The following is an 18,892-nucleotide window of genomic DNA, read 5'->3' as shown; positions in this document are numbered from 1 at the left end:
TGTTACACCTGCCAGAAAAATAGAATATTTTGACTGTTGTACTCTAAACTGTGCTGCATGTAATAAAGTTTTTTGAGTTTCTTTTATAATTTGAATTTGTTTTCTGTTTGGTCTTGCATTGATTTCTAACCCGAGAAGCAGGTATGATAGCAGGCTAAATTACCAGCAGATAATAATTAGCTTCGATGGAGTGCATGTTTGTTAGGAGTTATTTAAAACGAAAATTTAGCTACTAAATTTAGGCCGTGTCGTACCTGTTTTACTTAACTTTTTCAACTTCTCAGAAGTGCTATGAAAGACAAATGTAAATTAGTTTGCCCCTTTATGTCAAAATGACAAAAAAAGGTTAGAAGGATCTAAGGGCTAATTTAGAGTTTTTTTTCTGTCAAAGAAATTGGGTGGACGAAATTCACTGTCCACGACCGTACTTGCCTTTTTATATTTTTTCATGACAAACCTAAAGCTGTAAATAGGGCGTTTCATTTTTTTAATTATTTCCATATCATTCATTCGCTTCGCAACTTCGCCAAAGCAATTTTTTTCATCGACGTTGCAACCAGCAACCAGAATCAAACTTCCCCAAAGATAATATCGTCGAAAGTTTGTTAGGTCTTTATTTACGAGAGAATAAAGTAACCTCAATTTTATATACTTGTCACTGTCAGTCGTCCATTAATTATTGTTCTGAAGCCCTCTCTAAGTACTTAGGAATCAGCCGCTTTATTGTTTGCATCGTTAACTAAATCACACATTAATTTCGCCTCTCGCGTTCTCGTGGACGCAAAAAAGTTTAATTTATCAAATAAGGAAAAAGGGGAAAGGATAACGATACTAATTGAAAAACAATTTCCAGTTAAATTATTGTCAGTCTGCGTAGAATCAGAGTGTCATTAATAATAGTCAAAATGTGAAATAAAGCGGCCGGTGAAAGTTTCGAAGGTTTTTTGACGTGTGGGTTGAGTATAAAAAGTAAAAGAGATGCAGGGAACTATTCGATTATAGCGAAAAAAATTTAAAGAGAGAGGATGCTTGCTGTAAATGATAGATGATTAAAAGCAATATGATTCAGCGTTGTTTTTTGAGAGCTGAATGTAGCTTGAGATTGAGGAAATAATAAATTGATTCAATTATTCGGGACAAAAAGGGAACAAGAATTTATTTATCAACGTCAGCGGACTGTAAGTGTAATTAGGATGATGGAATGGTGTTGAAACTTGTCTCTGCACCTGTTAAATAAATTTATAAATATTTCTCATTTAAGTTTGAGTTTGATATTTCATTAGCATTACCACTTTACCGCAACACCGACGATTCCTGAGCGTTTAGCGAAGCTAAGAGTTTTTATGTATGTGCTCATTTTAATTTGTCTTGTTTTTCTAAACACTGTTTTAACACATGTACTGCACTTGCTCTTTAAATAAATAGCAAAATAAAAGGCCACTGCAAAATGGTTTAAACTACATTTAGCAATTATCCACTCGATGTGTTCACGGTTAATTGCAACTGAAATTCCAAACAATATTAATTGCAAAATGTTGGTTTCAACTTTTATGAATGTTTTAATTTTTTAATTAAACATGTTCCTGGAGTTTCAGTGCGAGTGTAAATATAACCGCATTTTTTGCAAACATTAATTTTTTCAGTTCATATAGGTACACAAGGCGTAACACAAAAAACGCACAAAGTGGAATTTTACATATTATAAAAAAATAATAAAAGAGTTTTTCATTTCGACTGTAATCGTTTAAACCTAAAAACCCTTTTCTCGTTTGTTCGTCGTAAATTCACGCATTTAGCAGCTTTCCGCCCTTGCGATTTTCTATTCTAAATGCGGAAAAATTGGTTGAGTTTTTTTAACATGTGACGGTTTGATAGTTTTTATGTGTCCCATTTCTCTTCCGTACTATTGTATGTGGGGCGAAGCACCGGAATAGGAACTCGTATTTTCAGATAATTTTATTACCAGGTTTCATAATCGTACGCTTCCTTTCAACAATACAAAATATGGGGATAAAAGAAATGTTTTGTTAGTATTACATTTGTTTACAACGTCAAATGGAGATGAAAACCTATAACTCGTTTGAACAACAGACCTTCAGTGCGAATGAAAATACGATATTTAGTAGCCACGTGGAAGCAATCAAGTCGTTTTACCTGAGAATATTAAAAAAATTAAATTAAAAGTAGGGTGAAAAATGTGTTCAATTTGTCAGCGGTGATGAAAAGTTTCCATTGGTGACAGAGTTTTTAATACTGCATTTGCCTTCCCTACTTACGAGTTTTTTTTTTGTATCTTGTTATATAATTTAAAATTACTTCGTTACACCTGTGGGCATTTTTGTAGTTAATTAAAACAATATTGTTTCTGTACTTCAAATAAATTGGAGTTAGAACTCTCATTGGGGTGACTTTGTTTGGATTCTTCTTGATTTTTAGACACAGCTTTCTCGTCATATACATTTTCTTTCATTAATTATTTCTTCCCTTAATTAAAAATAAGCATGACGTGGGCTCTTACCAGCTACGAAAGCTTAAATAAACCCTTGCAAGTAATTAATCGCATGCTATTTTAAAGGTGCTGCTTGGATGCATTCTTCAAATTTTTCTGTTTTGATTTGCATAAAATAAATTTGTTGGGTATGTTGCCAAGATTTATTATCAGAAATTTTTTAGCAGGAGTTCCTTCAGGTAAGTGAAACAGAGCGCAGACGGTATATTAAAACTTCAAGAAATTAAATGCTTGCATTGTTTTTACCATAACTTTCAACGTAATTTTAAATCAATAATGTTTTTTTCATTTTTGATAAAATACTCGATTCGAAGTAATAATGCCGTGATTGAGCCCACGATAAAATGCTGTGAACGTTTTAAAATCGATAAATAAGGGTTAGCTCCTGATGAAAATGCAATGGTGCTGCGAAGGCCTTTGATACAAAATTTTAATAAATATAAAATTTTAGTTTGTAGTTGTAGGCGTTATTAATTTCCGTAGTGAAAGTCGAGGGAAGAATTGTAATAAGGTCATTTTGACGAATATTTAATGTCATATTTTCTCGGCGTTTCACAAATGTGTCTATGTGCATGCTTCTTACCAGATATTTAGTTCAAATAAGTTGTGCGAATTATTTATTGTTATTAATTGATCAGCTTTTAACCATGAAAACAAAATTATCCAATTAACGTAAGTTTTTAATATGTACTACGTGTTAGTTGTGAGGGTTATAGCTCGATCGTTAGAAGTTGCCAAGTAAAAGTAAAGTTTTAAAAATATTTCCAAAATTAGTGAATGGCTTTTCACTGTAACGTTGACGTTTTGGTGCTTTAAATAATCATAAACCATATAAATTTACTGAAAAAATGCAGCAACAAACATTATAAATGTTAACAAGTGTAGTTGTAGAATGTTAACCATTTTTTTTTTCATTTTTCTGCTTTTCTTTTCCTTCCTCTTCTTTTCTCTCATGCACTTGAATCAGCACTTTGGGTTTTAGCCAGAAATGAAGACAACTTTTATTTTTAAACGAAACAACTGTTTTTGGTACATTGCAAAATTGTTCCTAAATTTTGTTATACGATTCTTTGCCAATTTTATGTCACTGAACAAAGAAATATAAGAGGGGTAGTTCCATGTAAAAAAAAGGCTTTTATGGTCACTCACTTATTTTATAAATTCACTTTGGCTTAATTTACTCGTATTTTATATATACAGCGTGAGCGCTAACGTGCGATTCTCGATATTTGTTTTATTATTAGAGACAGAAAAAAGTTACTACTACTACTACTAAAATTGTTTTTGTTTTTTATGTAGCATACGCAAACATTATTTTCGACTACACAGAGTGTTTTATTATTTTTTTTAGCTTTTTTTTGAATACAATACCTTATATATTTTTACATATTCTCGTAGATTTTGTAACTAGAGTTTATTTTTGAAATTTCGATGCGACGTTGCCATGTTATTCCAATTCTCTCGATTTTTTTTGACAATGTAGGGGTCCACAAAAAAAACCGCAATATTATTTTGAAGATCTCTGTTGCAATATTTTATGGAAAGATAAACAAAGGTACGCACCTTATTATGGTATGAAATAAATCAAATTTTCATACACATAGTGCTTATAAAATTTTAAAACATTACATGTCAATTAAAATATATAAAAATATGTAATGTATTCCACTAAAAAAAAAAACTAGGTTGTGTTACGCTTTGAAAACAGAACACTCTGTAGAGTTGAAAATAATTTTAGTGTATGGTCTTCAAAGAACCGTACAACTTTGCTCTTTCTAATAGTTTTTAATAATTAAGGAATAGAGGAACGCTTAGAGGCTCATCCTGTATACTTGAAATGAAATACACTCTATATTTTATAAACACGACCATATGAGAAACTGAAACCATATATAAAAAACTATTTTTGATAAACAGTGAAACGATGGTGCTTTTTGATTTAACCCATGATTATCACTTTTGAATTTTGGTTTTTAATAATTTTGGGTAATCGTAAAAACAGCTTTTTAACATATTTTAAATATTGCATAAGTTGCAATTATTATCGTACAAGTGTGGTAACTTTTCGTTAGTCCGCGTAGGTATATTGCATATTTTATTGATGAATTCATAGTACCTATGTTAAAAATGAAAAAGATTTTTATCTTAAAGTAGTCGGTTTTGGAGTAGTTTATGCAACGGTTTTCTGAGACAAATATTCAATATTAATTAACAAGCCTGCTGCTGTAAGTAAAATTTTTTCAATTGACGTAGATCTAGCAAGTATACATAGTAGCATAAACAAATAGAAACCAAACTAAACTTAAAATGTTGTTACAAAAACAATGAAAATTTTACCAAGTATCTGACAGCTAAACTTACCCTGACTTCGTGACGTTGCTACGTATATTTGTGCGAGTAAATTTCAGTGTTAGAACATCTTTAAAATGTGAATGGAAGGGCGAATATTGTATTTTCATTTTATAATTTGCATAAAATCAATAGATCAGATGTGAAGAGTTTACGTAAAATTAATTATCAAAGTTTGATTTAGTGAAACATCAGCTTGTGTTAATAAATGAGCTGTAAGTTCCACATTTCCGTCGAAAGCAAAAGTGAATAATTGGTGAAAACTCTTGTAGCGAACCACGTAAAAACGGTCACTTTATTAAGAGCTAAGTAGTTTATCAGCTGACAACAGCGACTAAAATGTCGGAGCGGGGTATTTAACGAGTTTATCCGTTTTTGTGTTAAAACTTCATACAAATATTTGATTACCTATATTTTCGCGGCAAACTTTAAAGCATCCTCCAATTAAAGTCTTACCCAACTAACGTAATGCACACACAAACTTTTCCCATTATAATGCAAACACTTCCACCCAACTGTAAAAAATGATGTTATCCTGCCCACATCCATTCACACTCGCTAACCCCATTAAATCAGTTTAATCCATTTAAATTCATTTTCTCCAAAGCCGGCAGAAATTTTCAGCTCTGCCAAATCGTTATCTGTGTATCAAGGTAGTGATTTTTTTTGTCACGAACGAATGTGTCATAATTACATGACAAAAACATGCTTCAGAGACGTGATGCACACATTTTTTTTTCTGAAATGGGATGGAATTGTACTTTAACAATTGTTTATAAATACATCACTCAAGTTACAAAAAGTGTGATTTAATGATGATTTGAGAAGTCGAATATTTTACATACCTGCATATTTTGCCGCCGTCTGGTAAAGTGTATCTCGACACAGATCAAATCTCTGATGGAATTTCTGAATCTGCGCGACAGAGCGCAATAAATAATAGGGTTAAGGGCGGAATTGGCGTGGCCTAGTAGAAGTAGCTTCGTTTTTAGGCTTTCGTCTGTCGAAGCGCCGTTGATGTCATCTACAAGACTGATGATGTGGTATGGGAGCCAGCAGCCTGCGAAGACGAAAGCCAAGAGGAGGAGGATGCATGCGACTCGCCTTCGACTTCGTATAAGTCGGTTCCTCTGAAAGTAGAAAAGGAGTCATTAATTTTGTAATAAATGCTCGGTGCCTTGGTGTTTCAACTGAGTGCCTGTATTGTAAGCAAAGTTTGTTGATGCTGGATCAGACTGTAAATGTTTGAGCAATTTGTGTATGCCCTAGGTTGCGAAGCTCGGTGGTTACGGTTGATTTCCAGGTTTCGTATTGGTTGGTGGCGTGTTTATTTGATCTTATTGATGGCGGGTCTGGCGTCTGCAGCAAGTTGTGGAATTTTAATTATTTAGTTGAGGAATTAATTGAGAATGATCGCATCAGAACGAAATATGATGGGTGTTTTCTGGCGGTGTGATATAAAAGAAAAAACAGGTTTCAACTCTGGTTTGTTTGTTTGTCTTAATCTGTTTTGCATTTTTCTAAATGTTTAATATAAACTACATTGTAGTGATCTCAAATCATTCATGTTAACATTAGAATATGAAAACACTAGTAATAAATTAATAATCTTTACTTGTTATACAGAGTGTTACCAAGGTATCAAGAACTCATCTAGCATTTTACTGACACTTAAAACTGTAACTGTAGTAGAAATAATAAGTTTTATTAGAGTACAGCAATAAAATCTTACCATAGTGGTATGATAGCAGCAATTTTAGTCTAAGCTTCAGAACAAAGTAACAACACAGAAGATAGCAAAGATTCTAGAAACAGCATCTTAAAAGGTATATTAATTTACTTATAATCTTGTTGTTCTAATATTTTAGTAAAAGTTGTCAAAACTTGCAATGCTACATATTTAAAAACTACTGTTAGTGATAAGTTAACAGAAACACGTGGGCGAGAAACCTCTGTGGAAATACTGTATTGTATTTATTCCTACTGTTTATTCCCGCAGTCACATAAATGTAAATGTATTACGAGCTTTTTAATAATTTTGTTTACAACTTGATGTAGTCACAGGAGATTATTCATTGCAGTTTTACGATAATTTAAAATTAAACAATTGAACAATAATAATTCTTGAAGCGACAATGAATTTAAATGTGCCTTTTTCCTGACATTTTCTGCTTTTTGCCCCATATTCATATTTCATTGAAATCGAAGTCAACAGACGGATTACCAAACAATGTAAAATTAAAAGAACCCAGATATTTGTTTTTTCGCATTCCATATTTTTCGCATAATACGTTGATAATTTTAAATATGAATTAAATAGCTAAATAAATTTAGGATCGAATTTACAAAACATGATTATGTGTTTTTCTTTCCTCGTTAAATGTACCGAACGTTAACATATTGTGCATCTAAGGTATTTATTCTTTACATCCACTCCTAATTCACTATTTTTATTAACGGATTATAATGGCTGTTCCCGCAGAAATTTTATATTTATTTGATGTCACAGATTTTACTTTGCGTTTTTTTTTGGCGAATGGTTACTTTTACGTTTTCTCATACTCTTACAGTATGAATAAATAGATCTCCCGTTTCTGTCTGTCTAGTTGTCGTCTGTGTCGATTTTCATTAGACGGATAATCTCCGAAACTGCTGGACCGATTGTGTCTAATTTAATATATATGATGGAAATATCGTGCACATGGTATTTGCACTACCTTAAGTTTTATGTTTTAAGTATCATGTATTTTGTATTAACATTATTAAAATGAAAAGAACGTAAAATAATAACGAAAGTGCTTATGGGTACTTTTAATTAACAAACTTTTTTACGTAATGATGACTCAAATCTTTACGTGCTCATCGATTAGCATTATCCTGTCAAACCCACTATGATCAACCTATTTTTGGCTTGCTGATTTTTCATTCTAGACCAGTCAGTGTGATTTAAAATCTTTGCGTTTCAGCATATAAAGCTGACACTACAATAAAATGTTAAATTTAAAAATTGTCTGCTTGCGACTTCTTATGGTAAACAAACAATAATATTGAGTCCGAAATCCAAAGCATCGCTTTATTTGAAAATACATCTTTCAATAAATCTCTAAATTCCTTTCAAATTGAAGAATACTTTTCCCTCCATCGAAGGGGAGTATAAGGCAATTAGACTCCAACATTGATCGCAAATTCCGTCGAAACCAGATGGGGAACTGGAAGAATGATTACGCAAATATTTGAGCCGAATAAGCTATTAGCTGCTGATGAATTCTCTAAAACGGGGGCAAAATGCAGTTATCCAATTAAGCTCAAGCGACACCCTTTGAAGTGCCGTGGATGTTGGGAATATACAAAAAGTGCAAATTTGCTTGCATACTTAACGTTGTACTCACCTGTTGCACAGAGGCCAGTCCATCGTTGCTGTCGAAAGGTGGAACTCCGGAGCAGAGAGTGCGACTCATCATCGAATAGGCGAACAGCATAATCAATCCTGGAACGTCGAAAATCCCGTGTTAAGTCCGGGTCACAGTTGTGTTACGTAGATGCATTAATTCAACGAATATGTCTAGTGTAACATCCATTTGTCATACCTAACGTTGCATATTATAACGCTTTAAACATACGTAAATAGTTGGACATAGATTCCTTGAATTGCAGAATGTTGTTTTAACGTTTGAAGATAATGGTAACTCAATGGAAAGGGTTTTAAAATTGAGACAAATACGTAGCAATGTCACGTGCTCAGAAAATATGCACTAAAAATTCAAAAACACACAGCTAAAAATGCAAAAAAAAATTAAATGCCCTTATTTATGCTCTTATTGATAGCTGTTTTACCAAAGGACATGTTATAATTTTGTACTAATTCTTTTATTAAATTGTAGACGTCTGATATAAAATACTAGAAACAAAAACCTTCTTACGAGTACGTTAAAAGCTCTTTATGTAATATTAAATAGAATTTTAAAAATGAAAAAGAAAAATGAATGAAATTTCTGAAAATATAGTCTCACGATACAAAGTTGTCAAGTTGACTATAGTCAGATATTTTCTTCGTTCGTGACTCCCACAGTACGAAAAAAAGTCTCCTGTTTCGGTTTGTCTGTCTGTCTGTCTGTTTGTCTACCTATCTATCTGTCTATCTATCTGTCTATCTGGCTATCTGTCTATCTGTCTATCTGTCTGTCTGTCTGTCTGTCTGTCTGTCTGTATGTCTGGTGTCTGCATCCATTTTTATTAGACACGTAATCTCTGAAACTCCTGGACCAATTGTTGTCAAATTTCGTATGTATATTAGAAATTATTATATATTATTACAAATATCACATGGATGGTTAAATATGAACCGAAATTTGGCTCATCATCTCCAGTAACAATTTGATGACGTCATTTCAATTAAATGATCCGCTTTCAGTTTTTTCGCGTTCAATTTTCGCAAAAATATTTGCAAGGTATAATAACGTTATATCACCAGCACGGCATATAAGTTCCCGTGGCACAGTAGCTTTCTCGGCGAACGGCGAGCTGAGGTCGAGGGTTCAATGCCGAACTTGCGTTGTGCCTACTTTTCTTTTGTGCTTTGACTAATATCATCTATGTTGATATTACCCCATTTTTCCGAAAAGAAAAATTAATATTCCGAACACTTTGTTTGACTGTAGTTTTATTAATATTTTTTAGGTCTTCTGTTTTGAGAAAACGAACTCATTCATCTCAAAATAATTTCTATGTGACATGTTTTCGATGCATAAACATAAATAAACACTTGAGCTTCAAATTGCTATTACCTAGTGGTGCAGGACATTTTATCCCGTTAGTTATGTGCTTTAAATATATTTTACATTATCCGTACGGCGCAGGGGCTGCGGGGGTGTTATTTATGGCGCTGGTTTTTACTTTACGGGGGTTATCACAAAACGAAGATGTAAAATCAAATTTTATAGTTTGTTTAAAGACCTGGATCTGTCGGATTATACGCATAGCCTTCCACCAATTTTTTTTATCAAATTAAGAACTTCATTTTCTAGAAAATGTGAGAATTTCTACGTGACATTCTTTCGATATACATATAAACATAAACAAACGAAGTTAAGCATGTACACTGATAATAATACGTTGTTTATTTGCTTTGAATATATTTCATATTGTCCGTATGTCTGCGGACGGCACCCCCTTGGAAGTTGCACCCCCGCGGCGCAGGGGGTTTGAGGTGTCCTTTACACCCTTAGTTTTTACTAGATAAAGGTTATCAGAAATTTTTTTTTTATAATTTTTCAAAGAAGGAAGATTTGTTGGACTGTACTTCAAAGGCGAGGGAAGTTGTGTCGAAGTAACTTTGGACCAATTTTTTTTCTTATTTATTAATATTCTCAAATTAGTATTAACATATTGTTTTAAGAATCCGAAAAATTTAACAAACAAAAATCTTGACCATTGAGCTCAATTTGCTTTACCATTATGGACTAGTATAATAATGGTAATACATTATGGATGCTAAAAAATATCGTAATTGACCATAATAGTATTTTTCTACTTCCGTATCTAAAATGTCATTTTAAGTTATCATCTCACCAGTGCCGGTGCTAACGTAGGTTTGACAGACATGAGCCATATGGCTAAACAGCCACCTAAGTCACGGACTGAAATTAGTGTTTTTAGTCGTGGCCTGAAGTTGCTTCTTATCAAATTGACAGTTGTGAATATTGACTTTTTGATGTCGGTAAGAGTCATTTTAAAGTTGAACATTGTATGCACACCGCCTGATAATGCGAGATACGGCTGCGGAGACGACTGATTTGCTGCCGACCAAACCAAATCATTTTAATAGATTCTAGGGCTGATATTTATTGTGTGGCGCAGTACCAGAGTCGCTGAAGAAGGCTAAATTTTGTTAATGATATGTGGGGTCTCTTATTAATGCTGAGTTTCGTGTTGTCAAGTAGAAGTATTAGTTTAACAAAACTTTTATAATATTCATGACGTTGGTATTTTAATTTTTGTAGGGTAATACATTTCAGAATTCCGATAAATGGTTTTAATTTGAAGTTGTAAAAAAACTTTGTATGTAACATAACGAGCGATCAAATAAAAAACACCTCTACTTACTTCTCGATACTCAAATGTTTTCTGAACGTATGGCGTAGCGACCGTCGTAACAATAATTTGAGCTTAGATCGATAGATCGAATAGTGACAGATTAGAGCAATAAGAAGTGACAGAACGAGTTTGACACTGACAGATGTACATTGTACGATGTCAGCTACGCCATACGTTCAAAAAACATTTGTGCATCGAGTAGTGACTAGAGGTGTTTTATTTTTGATCGCACGTTATTTATAAACGTCTGAGGCACTCCTTTTTTAACCACTCGTTCTACTCGACCTTAAATTCTTGAGTACACAGAGGTGTTTATAAAACTTAATGTATAATGTACTATTAAAGCTAAAAATCTAGTATACTACTTTGCCCTTTCCGTAATAGCAAACGGTTTATTTACAAAAAAATTACAAAGCATACTCATTTGAGTTTTAGGTAAGTATGATAACATAAGTTCTATTGTTTAAGATATTTAAGACTTTTTCTAGTATTACGGGAGTACATTTTAATAACGTCCCTGGTATTCTATTAACAGAATAATTCCATTATTCTCTACATTTTTGTTAAAAAATTCTATAATTCTCATCAACTAAACTGATCAAATTTATCTCTAAACAAGTTCTTGTTTTAATTTCTATTTTTACTTTTTAATAAATCTGCATTATTTAAATTTAGATAATTCCCTTATTGTCTGACAAATGGGGTACGAACATGTATTAACGCTGAAATTTTCGCTTTAAGGTTGGCAAACACATTATCAGTTCGTATATAAGACGTGGAGATTTCCCTAGTGTCTTCTTTAACTCTCCACTAGATTGTAAGAGTGAAAGATATCGTAACATAGGTAAATTAACATGATTACTTCTTTTATTAAAATTAAAATAAACATCACTTACTGCGAGAATATTTTTGTATAATGATAAGGTGTTGATCTACTTATTTTATTAAATTAAACATCAAAGTTCGCTAATGGTCTGTCTATACAAACTATAACTGTATATTTGTAATTTTATGGCACATAATAATTCACCATTTATCTTGTCGCTTTTATATTTAAAGTTTTTCGTGTTTGTACAGAGGTAAATACATATTCCAATATGTTGGAATTTTTCTATGCAGAAACAAACTGCTAAACTTGCTAACACTCTACTGGTGGTAAATTGTTTATCGCTCCAGTTATCAATGTTAAGGAAACTATTGTCTGAAGAGTGATATTTTGTTAGTAGACAACAAAAGTGGCACTTCAGAGTCTAGAAAATCTAACTTTTTGTCAACAGGCACGCACAAAGTATCCTTTAAATCACACGTGTTTGGAATGGGATATACAGGTTATTCACGAGATGCTCCATGCCTAAAAAATTCCACACGCATACAAAAATACAATTTCAAAACCACCTTTGATATTTAATACCATTTTAAAACAAATAAAACATGAGTTATCTACCCGTTTTGTGTAATAACATTGACGTAATGTCAGATATTACCACGTTAAATTTGACATTTCGGAAGAATTGATGCAGACTGTATTCAAACATCAAAAAGACTGATTAGAGCTAATATAATTTTGATCTATGTTGAGTGCTTCATGTTTGTATCGAGAATATTATCCGTACCTTGATGAACTCTTACTTTGAATTTACTTGTTTTTGCTTTCAATCTAACAATTGACGTTTATTTCCAAATTATCAAAACCGAACAGCTAACTATATTTTAGTTAAAAACAATGGGGATGGTAAATATCAAAGACTGCTATGCACTGTATTCTTGATTGCGTTTTAAATTTTTTAGGCGTGGAGCTTGTTGTGAATAACCCTGTATGTATGTACTCTATGTTTAAATTTTCGATTTCTTAAAAGCGTACCGTCAAACCCATTCCTGGAAAGCACATTTTTAACAGTAACTTGCATTCCAGACAACTGCGCCTTTTAGCAAATGATTATCTGCACTTTATTTAGCATGACAGCCACCACTAATTGAAGCAGTAGCGCATGCATAAGTGTCACCACGTAAAGTCACTAAATGCACTGTGACTGAACTGAAAGTTTGGAGTAAGCTGCCAAGGTGAATTTAGAGTTTAACCTCAGGATTAATTTGGTGATCGATTTACTATCGCTTTAAATACTGTTTAAAACTTTACAAGTTTTATGGCACGCTAGACTTTTTAATGACGAGAACAAACTCATACTTTTAACGGTATTATTATCGAACATTTTAGTTGACTTATTAGAGCCGTTTTACATGTCACAGAATTACTCCGAAAATCACAAAAATTACTACCAAAATTAATATTAGAAAATTTTGCAAGAAAAATATTCTATATTTTTTTTGACGGTAAAGTGCGAAGTTTTATTTTACCATCAAAATGTAAAATATTTTTCTTGCTAAATTTCTAACATGATTTAAATTTTTTGGTACCTACTGTGACGTGTAAAACTGCCCTTACAATAATGCTGCTTTTTACTGACATTGATTGTCTAAAGAAATTTGATTTTTATTATTTTAGTGGTAAACATCAGATTTCGTATAGAATTCCCAATGGAATATCTCAAGAATAAACTGACATATGGAAATTCCTTGCACGTCATTATTTTTAGCTCGAAAGGGGAACGTCTCTTGGAACGTACAATATACATATTAAGCGGGATTTACTGTTTTTATAACGGACTCTTAAATAGCGTTATATTCTGATTGGAGATAATTAATACAGTTCTTTGTTTATTTTACTCTTTGTTTACCAAGAATCTTAATATAAAATATTTGTTTTTTTTTTGTTTTAATCTTTTTTTCTTCGGACGTAAAATTTAATATATAAAATAAAAATAAAATAATATTAAATAAAATCCAGCAATATTCTGTTAAAAGTGTAATAAAACTTGAAAATATTTAGTTGGAAGAATTTCAATATGGCTTCATCATTAATACATTATTCATTGCTGTTCAATTCAAAATCTAAAAATTGTTGTCGCGAAATAATTATTCCAGTCTATTAGTAATGTACGTTTTATGATGAGCGATCGCCAAATTTTACGTTTCCAAATTTTTAAAAGCACATTGAGACCAGGAGAATTAATAGATTCTCTCAACTTCCCGACAGTTCTTTTCAAGGCAATCCGGTGCTGTTGAGGCATCCTAAATGTGATAAGTTAAAATAATTCTTTTAATAGTCTTCATAAAGTAATACCGATTATTGGACTGGGTGGTGATTGTCAAAGAGCGGAACTAATGAACTTGGTTGCGGAAAACATATGAGGACGAAAGAAACGGTTTTTATATTAGATTGATTGAACGCCATCAAAACAAAGATTGGACGAGAGTTTCTTGTGGCAACTGGAAATATTAAAGGAAAATTCTCTGAAAATGTGAAGTTTCCACTGCAGCGGACAAATTACAGGTAGCCTGTGAATAAAAACACATTAGGCAGTAGCAAAATTCGTAGCTTCTTATTTACAGTTAACAAGTTTGGAACAATATATGGGACATTGCTATGCAGGAAGTTTGATATCATTATCGATGTTTCAGGAGTTAACCTTTGCATTTGATTAAAGAAAGTGACTGTGGCAATTTTAGGAGAAGAAGAAAATGTTCAAAAGAATCATCTACAAGATCTTTCAAGCAAATAACTCACTAAATAAATAAATAAGGTTTATTTACTAAATTAGAAAAACACTTGTATTTTCACTGATAATATTTATAATGATTAATGCTACGACTGATCATTACTTGACTGGAAAATAATCTTGAAAGTGAAATGAAATAGTCGTTTTCCTAACCCAATTTGTGTGATGACCATCAAACTATTAAGAAGCTAGATTCATTGATGTAATAATAATTAAAGGTGCCTAATGCTGATTCATTGTTGCATATTCTAAATATACATATAAGTATTTCAACTTTTTAATATCTTTAGCTGTTATTTTATTATTGTGATAATTTTGAAAATTCCAAAAATTGTGGCCAAAAGCTACTTGTTAAGTTTGAGCTTTTAAAAGAATGAGTTAAGAAAAAAACTTACAGATTCGCGAACTTTGTTTTGTTCAATCAAAACATGAATTTGTCCCAGGAATAATTTTAGATAGGAGCTGAATTATTAACAATGCAAAATCTGTTCCTTTGGTAGATATATGTGAAAAACCCAAGATGTCTGACCTTTGAGTGTTTGTTAACATATTATTGAGTTCCTTTGTGCCTTTATGTTGTGTGTGTTACTTGAACTAGTACCTTTACCGAGCAGGGAAATATAATACATAATGGATTAAAGAGAGTGTTTACTACTGGGTTGCACGACATGCAGTTTATGTGGAAATTACTAGAGAACGACGTACGATGCATTGTAAAATCTTTGCACATTGAATTTAGATATTTACAGAAAAGCTAATGCTAACTCTGGCCATTGTTTGGCGCCGGACAAGAGTTATGCTGAATTCTTTACTGATCTTTATATTCGCAACTATTCCTATACGTAAATTGGAAAATCCTACATTGCGACATTTTTTGGAATCAAATATTCTCAAGCTTCCGCGTAAGTCAACACTTGGAAAGGGTTATGTCAATTTTTTATTTTGTAAGATAAATTATTTAGATAAAATTACAGTTAAAAGACGAATATACCGAGCGGTGATGAGTTTTTAATACAGAGATATTTTTACACATAATTTTAAATAAACGGTATTCAATTAAAAGGAAAAGTTGTAGAAAAAACACTCTTTTACCTCTCTTTTTTGTCTTCATGTAATTCCTAAATAACGCAAGAATAAAATTTAAAACTTTCTTTCATGCAAGATGTCATTTCGGAAAATACTTGCAATCTGGTTTATTACGTTTATTAAAATGAATCACCATGGATTAGTGTTCATGATGCTACCGACCGCTAGTATCAAGGTATTAAAAGAGCAACCACAAAATATAGTATTTGCTGCTTTAAAACCCATTGTCCCGAGCCCATCACGCTATCGAAACTTTTAGATAAAACTAAGTTCGAAGCGATTACCGCTCTAGCATATGACAATTTAAAACGTCTTTTTAGTTTCAGTTTTTCAGATAAAGTTTTGCTTTTTGTCGCGGATGCAGCTGCTTAGATCCTTAAAGCTGTTTACAACTTGAAAAATTTTCTTCCAAGCAAAATATAAAGTTTGGTCTTTATGATATGGATAAATTCTCTTGAGATTGGAGTCGCCTGTAGATATCGATAAATTAATTAAAGAAATAATAAAAAAATAAAGCCACCGCCAAAATAAATATAATATGTAAAGCGATGCATTCTCAACTTAGTATCTATGTAGTACAAAAAATGGTTAAAAAAATATGACGTCTCCCAAAATTAACATGCAACTTAATAAATCACTTAAATTTCATTTTTGGATACGCCGCTCTTGTAACTATTATCAACTGAGAATCTAAACAATTATGGACTACTAGGACGTTAGACTTTGTATTTGTTATTTAATTTTTCGATAATTATTGATATAGATAGTTGTTCTAATAACAGGTTGGAAAAAAAAACAAAAGTATACTGTCAATCACTTTGTAAAGTAAAGTTTCATATATAATATTACTGAAACAGTAGGAAAGGGAGAACAACCCAGCCGTAAGCAAGAATCCTGTTGAAAGGCTCGAAAAATGTCCGAAAAGAAAAGAAATACTTTATAGTTATAGTTATTGTTACAGTTATAGGGGTTCTCAGCCAAACAAAAAACATAGCCAGAATATCCAAAATTGGTCAGATTATGTACATAAAATATTAAAAGAACGAAACCGTCAAATGACCGTTTTATTGTGGTAGACGGTGAATTCTTTTGTACCTCAGACGAAGGCGATTATGCTGGACATACAGATTATTATTATAAAGAAAATCTTTCAGTTGACGCAGAGGTACGTTTTAAGCGTCACACAAAATTTTCAAAGAAAGTTTTGTTGTGGCTTACAATATCAGAGAAGAGGGTCCGCATATATTGTGCCGTCTGGAATTTCTATAAATGCTGAAATGTACAGCAATGAGTGGTTAAAAAAGCGTTTGATCTGTACCTTGTATAAGCTGTATTCTGATGGTAATCATGTCTTTTGGCCTGACGTGTGAAATAGGTGTCAAATGCCTTATACTTCCCGCCAGCAAAAAGCACCACAACTTCGTCCAATTGAAAAGCTATAATGTTATTAAAACAAAAATGTACAAAAGGAGCGGGACTGCAAGTTCTGTCGTTGAAGTAAGCAAACAAATAAAATCCATGTACTCGTAACAATAAAAATTAGAAGAGCTAGAAATGTAGTACTTTTAGGTTTAAATCATATGCTATAGTTTGCTTTGAAGAAAAACTTTTTTAGTTATCACAATTTAATTGAAATCTTCTCATACGAAGTTCTAAGACCATAAGTCCATGTTGTAGTGCAAGAATTGTAATCACATCGACCAAATTAATATTCAGCGTCAGATTTAATTGTTGTTGTATTGAGCAACCGCATCGTGGATTACACAGCTTCAACCTGGAAGTTGCTGTTCCACTCCATATACGGTTGTGTAGACTTCAAGCCGCAGGTCTCGTGATCACATTCTCGTCGGTCATTGTACGTCGGTTTTGTTGTTATCACTTTTCCTTTGTTGTTTGTTCATTAATTTAATTATTTTCATAAGTTTGACATTTTCACTTAATGTCATTTTCGGTGTTTTCTTAGTGAAATTCATACTGTTAGAGAGCAGCTTCTCCTTTTTGTACACCTATTATGAAAGTAAGTAGGACAATTGAAGATTAAGCTCTTATTATGGTATTTCCACAGTAAGTAAGTATATAATAAGTAACGATTGTTATTTTCATAGTTACAATTGTTCTTAATCAGAGATTAAATTTGATTTGCGTTTATGCAATCGGCCCTAAGGTTATCTACATCTGCAGTCGTCATCATGACAAGAATTACACCTTTTATTGTTATCACACGAAGATACTAAAAATATAACATACTCTCGTATAAAGCGGATAAATGGAGCACGATTACCGTTCTCGACTGTCTTTTTTGGAATTTAAGGGTGACGTTTCAGATAAATTTACACGTTTTAAATCAATACGGAAACATCAATTGTAACAAATAACATAATGCAGCAATATTTAAACGTTTATTTTCATACTGTGTAGTTTAGCTAAACACAGTATGAAAATGCGCAAATGATTCGTTCAAGGGTTGATCCGCCCTCACATTAATCTCAATTTTATCCCGTTCTTGGCGAATGTGGCATACTTAGTCTTCTTTATTACCCATTCTATTATCAGAACAGTAAGAACTGCGCGGTAACAAATTAAACAAAATGTTCTAATTACAATCTTTAACTTCTTTTTATTGTTATTACCTGGAACGACAAACATGAAGATAAACCAGGTGATTCCAAAAGCCAGACGCATCTCGTTTGCAACATCCCCGAAGTAGATGTTCCAGTTTTCCCCGCAGAAGTAGAGGTCAACATATAGAGTCCTGTTCTGAAAAGGTATATCTGGCACCTTCCAAGTAACAACCACCATGAGGATGGGCAAGAAGAGCAAGAAAGACAAAAGCCATAACACTAAGATGACCATGATGGTCGTCCTTCTGTTGAAGCAGCGGTAGATGAAACCGAAGGGTCTGGTGATCGCTAGGTAGCGATCCAAAGCCATGGCAGTTATGGTGAAAATACTGGATGCCACGGACACACCTGGAAAATTAGCTTTTTTAGAAGTTTCAAATACTAAAAGTTGTGTTAGTAAAATCCCTTCAACTACGTTTACATATTCATTTCATTTAATATATTATGCAGTGCATCTTTTTTAAAAGTGGCCATAGGGATTCCCATGTTAACTTATCTCCGAGTAAAGATTCAAAGTTGAAATTTTTACTGGACGTAATTTGGGTACTTTTGTCGGTAATATTGTAGGCAGCCATGTAAAAACAGATATTTACCTAACGTTTCTAAAATTTGATTAC

The 18,892-nt window shown here is 32.5% G+C and overlaps 1 protein-coding gene across 6 annotated transcripts in view; it reads right to left on the bottom strand.

Moving 5' to 3' along the window:
• The window catches only part of LOC135134452 (orexin receptor type 2-like), a 185,637-nt gene that overhangs the window by 59,157 nt on the left and 107,588 nt on the right, over positions 1-18,892 (bottom strand). For all 6 annotated transcript variants that reach the window (XR_010281312.1, XR_010281313.1, XM_064063133.1 and 3 more), the window contains 3 exons: positions 18,285-18,623; positions 8,248-8,345; positions 5,704-5,988 (listed from right to left, as the gene is read on the bottom strand). Coding sequence is in view for 4 of the 6 variants with exons in the window: in XM_064063133.1 (XP_063919203.1) it covers positions 5,704-5,988; positions 8,248-8,345; positions 18,285-18,623 (722 nt within the window). In the remaining 2 variants the exon portion in view is untranslated. The remainder of the gene's footprint in view (positions 1-5,703; positions 5,989-8,247; positions 8,346-18,284; positions 18,624-18,892) is intronic.

This window comes from Zophobas morio, unplaced genomic scaffold (assembly GCF_036711695.1).
Source record: "Zophobas morio isolate AGI-343-1 ecotype UQ-CSIRO unplaced genomic scaffold, CSIRO_AGI_Zmor_V1 ptg000023l, whole genome shotgun sequence".
Lineage (NCBI taxonomy): Eukaryota > Metazoa > Arthropoda > Insecta > Coleoptera > Tenebrionidae > Zophobas > Zophobas morio.
This window is presented reverse-complemented; position numbering and strand designations above follow the sequence as displayed.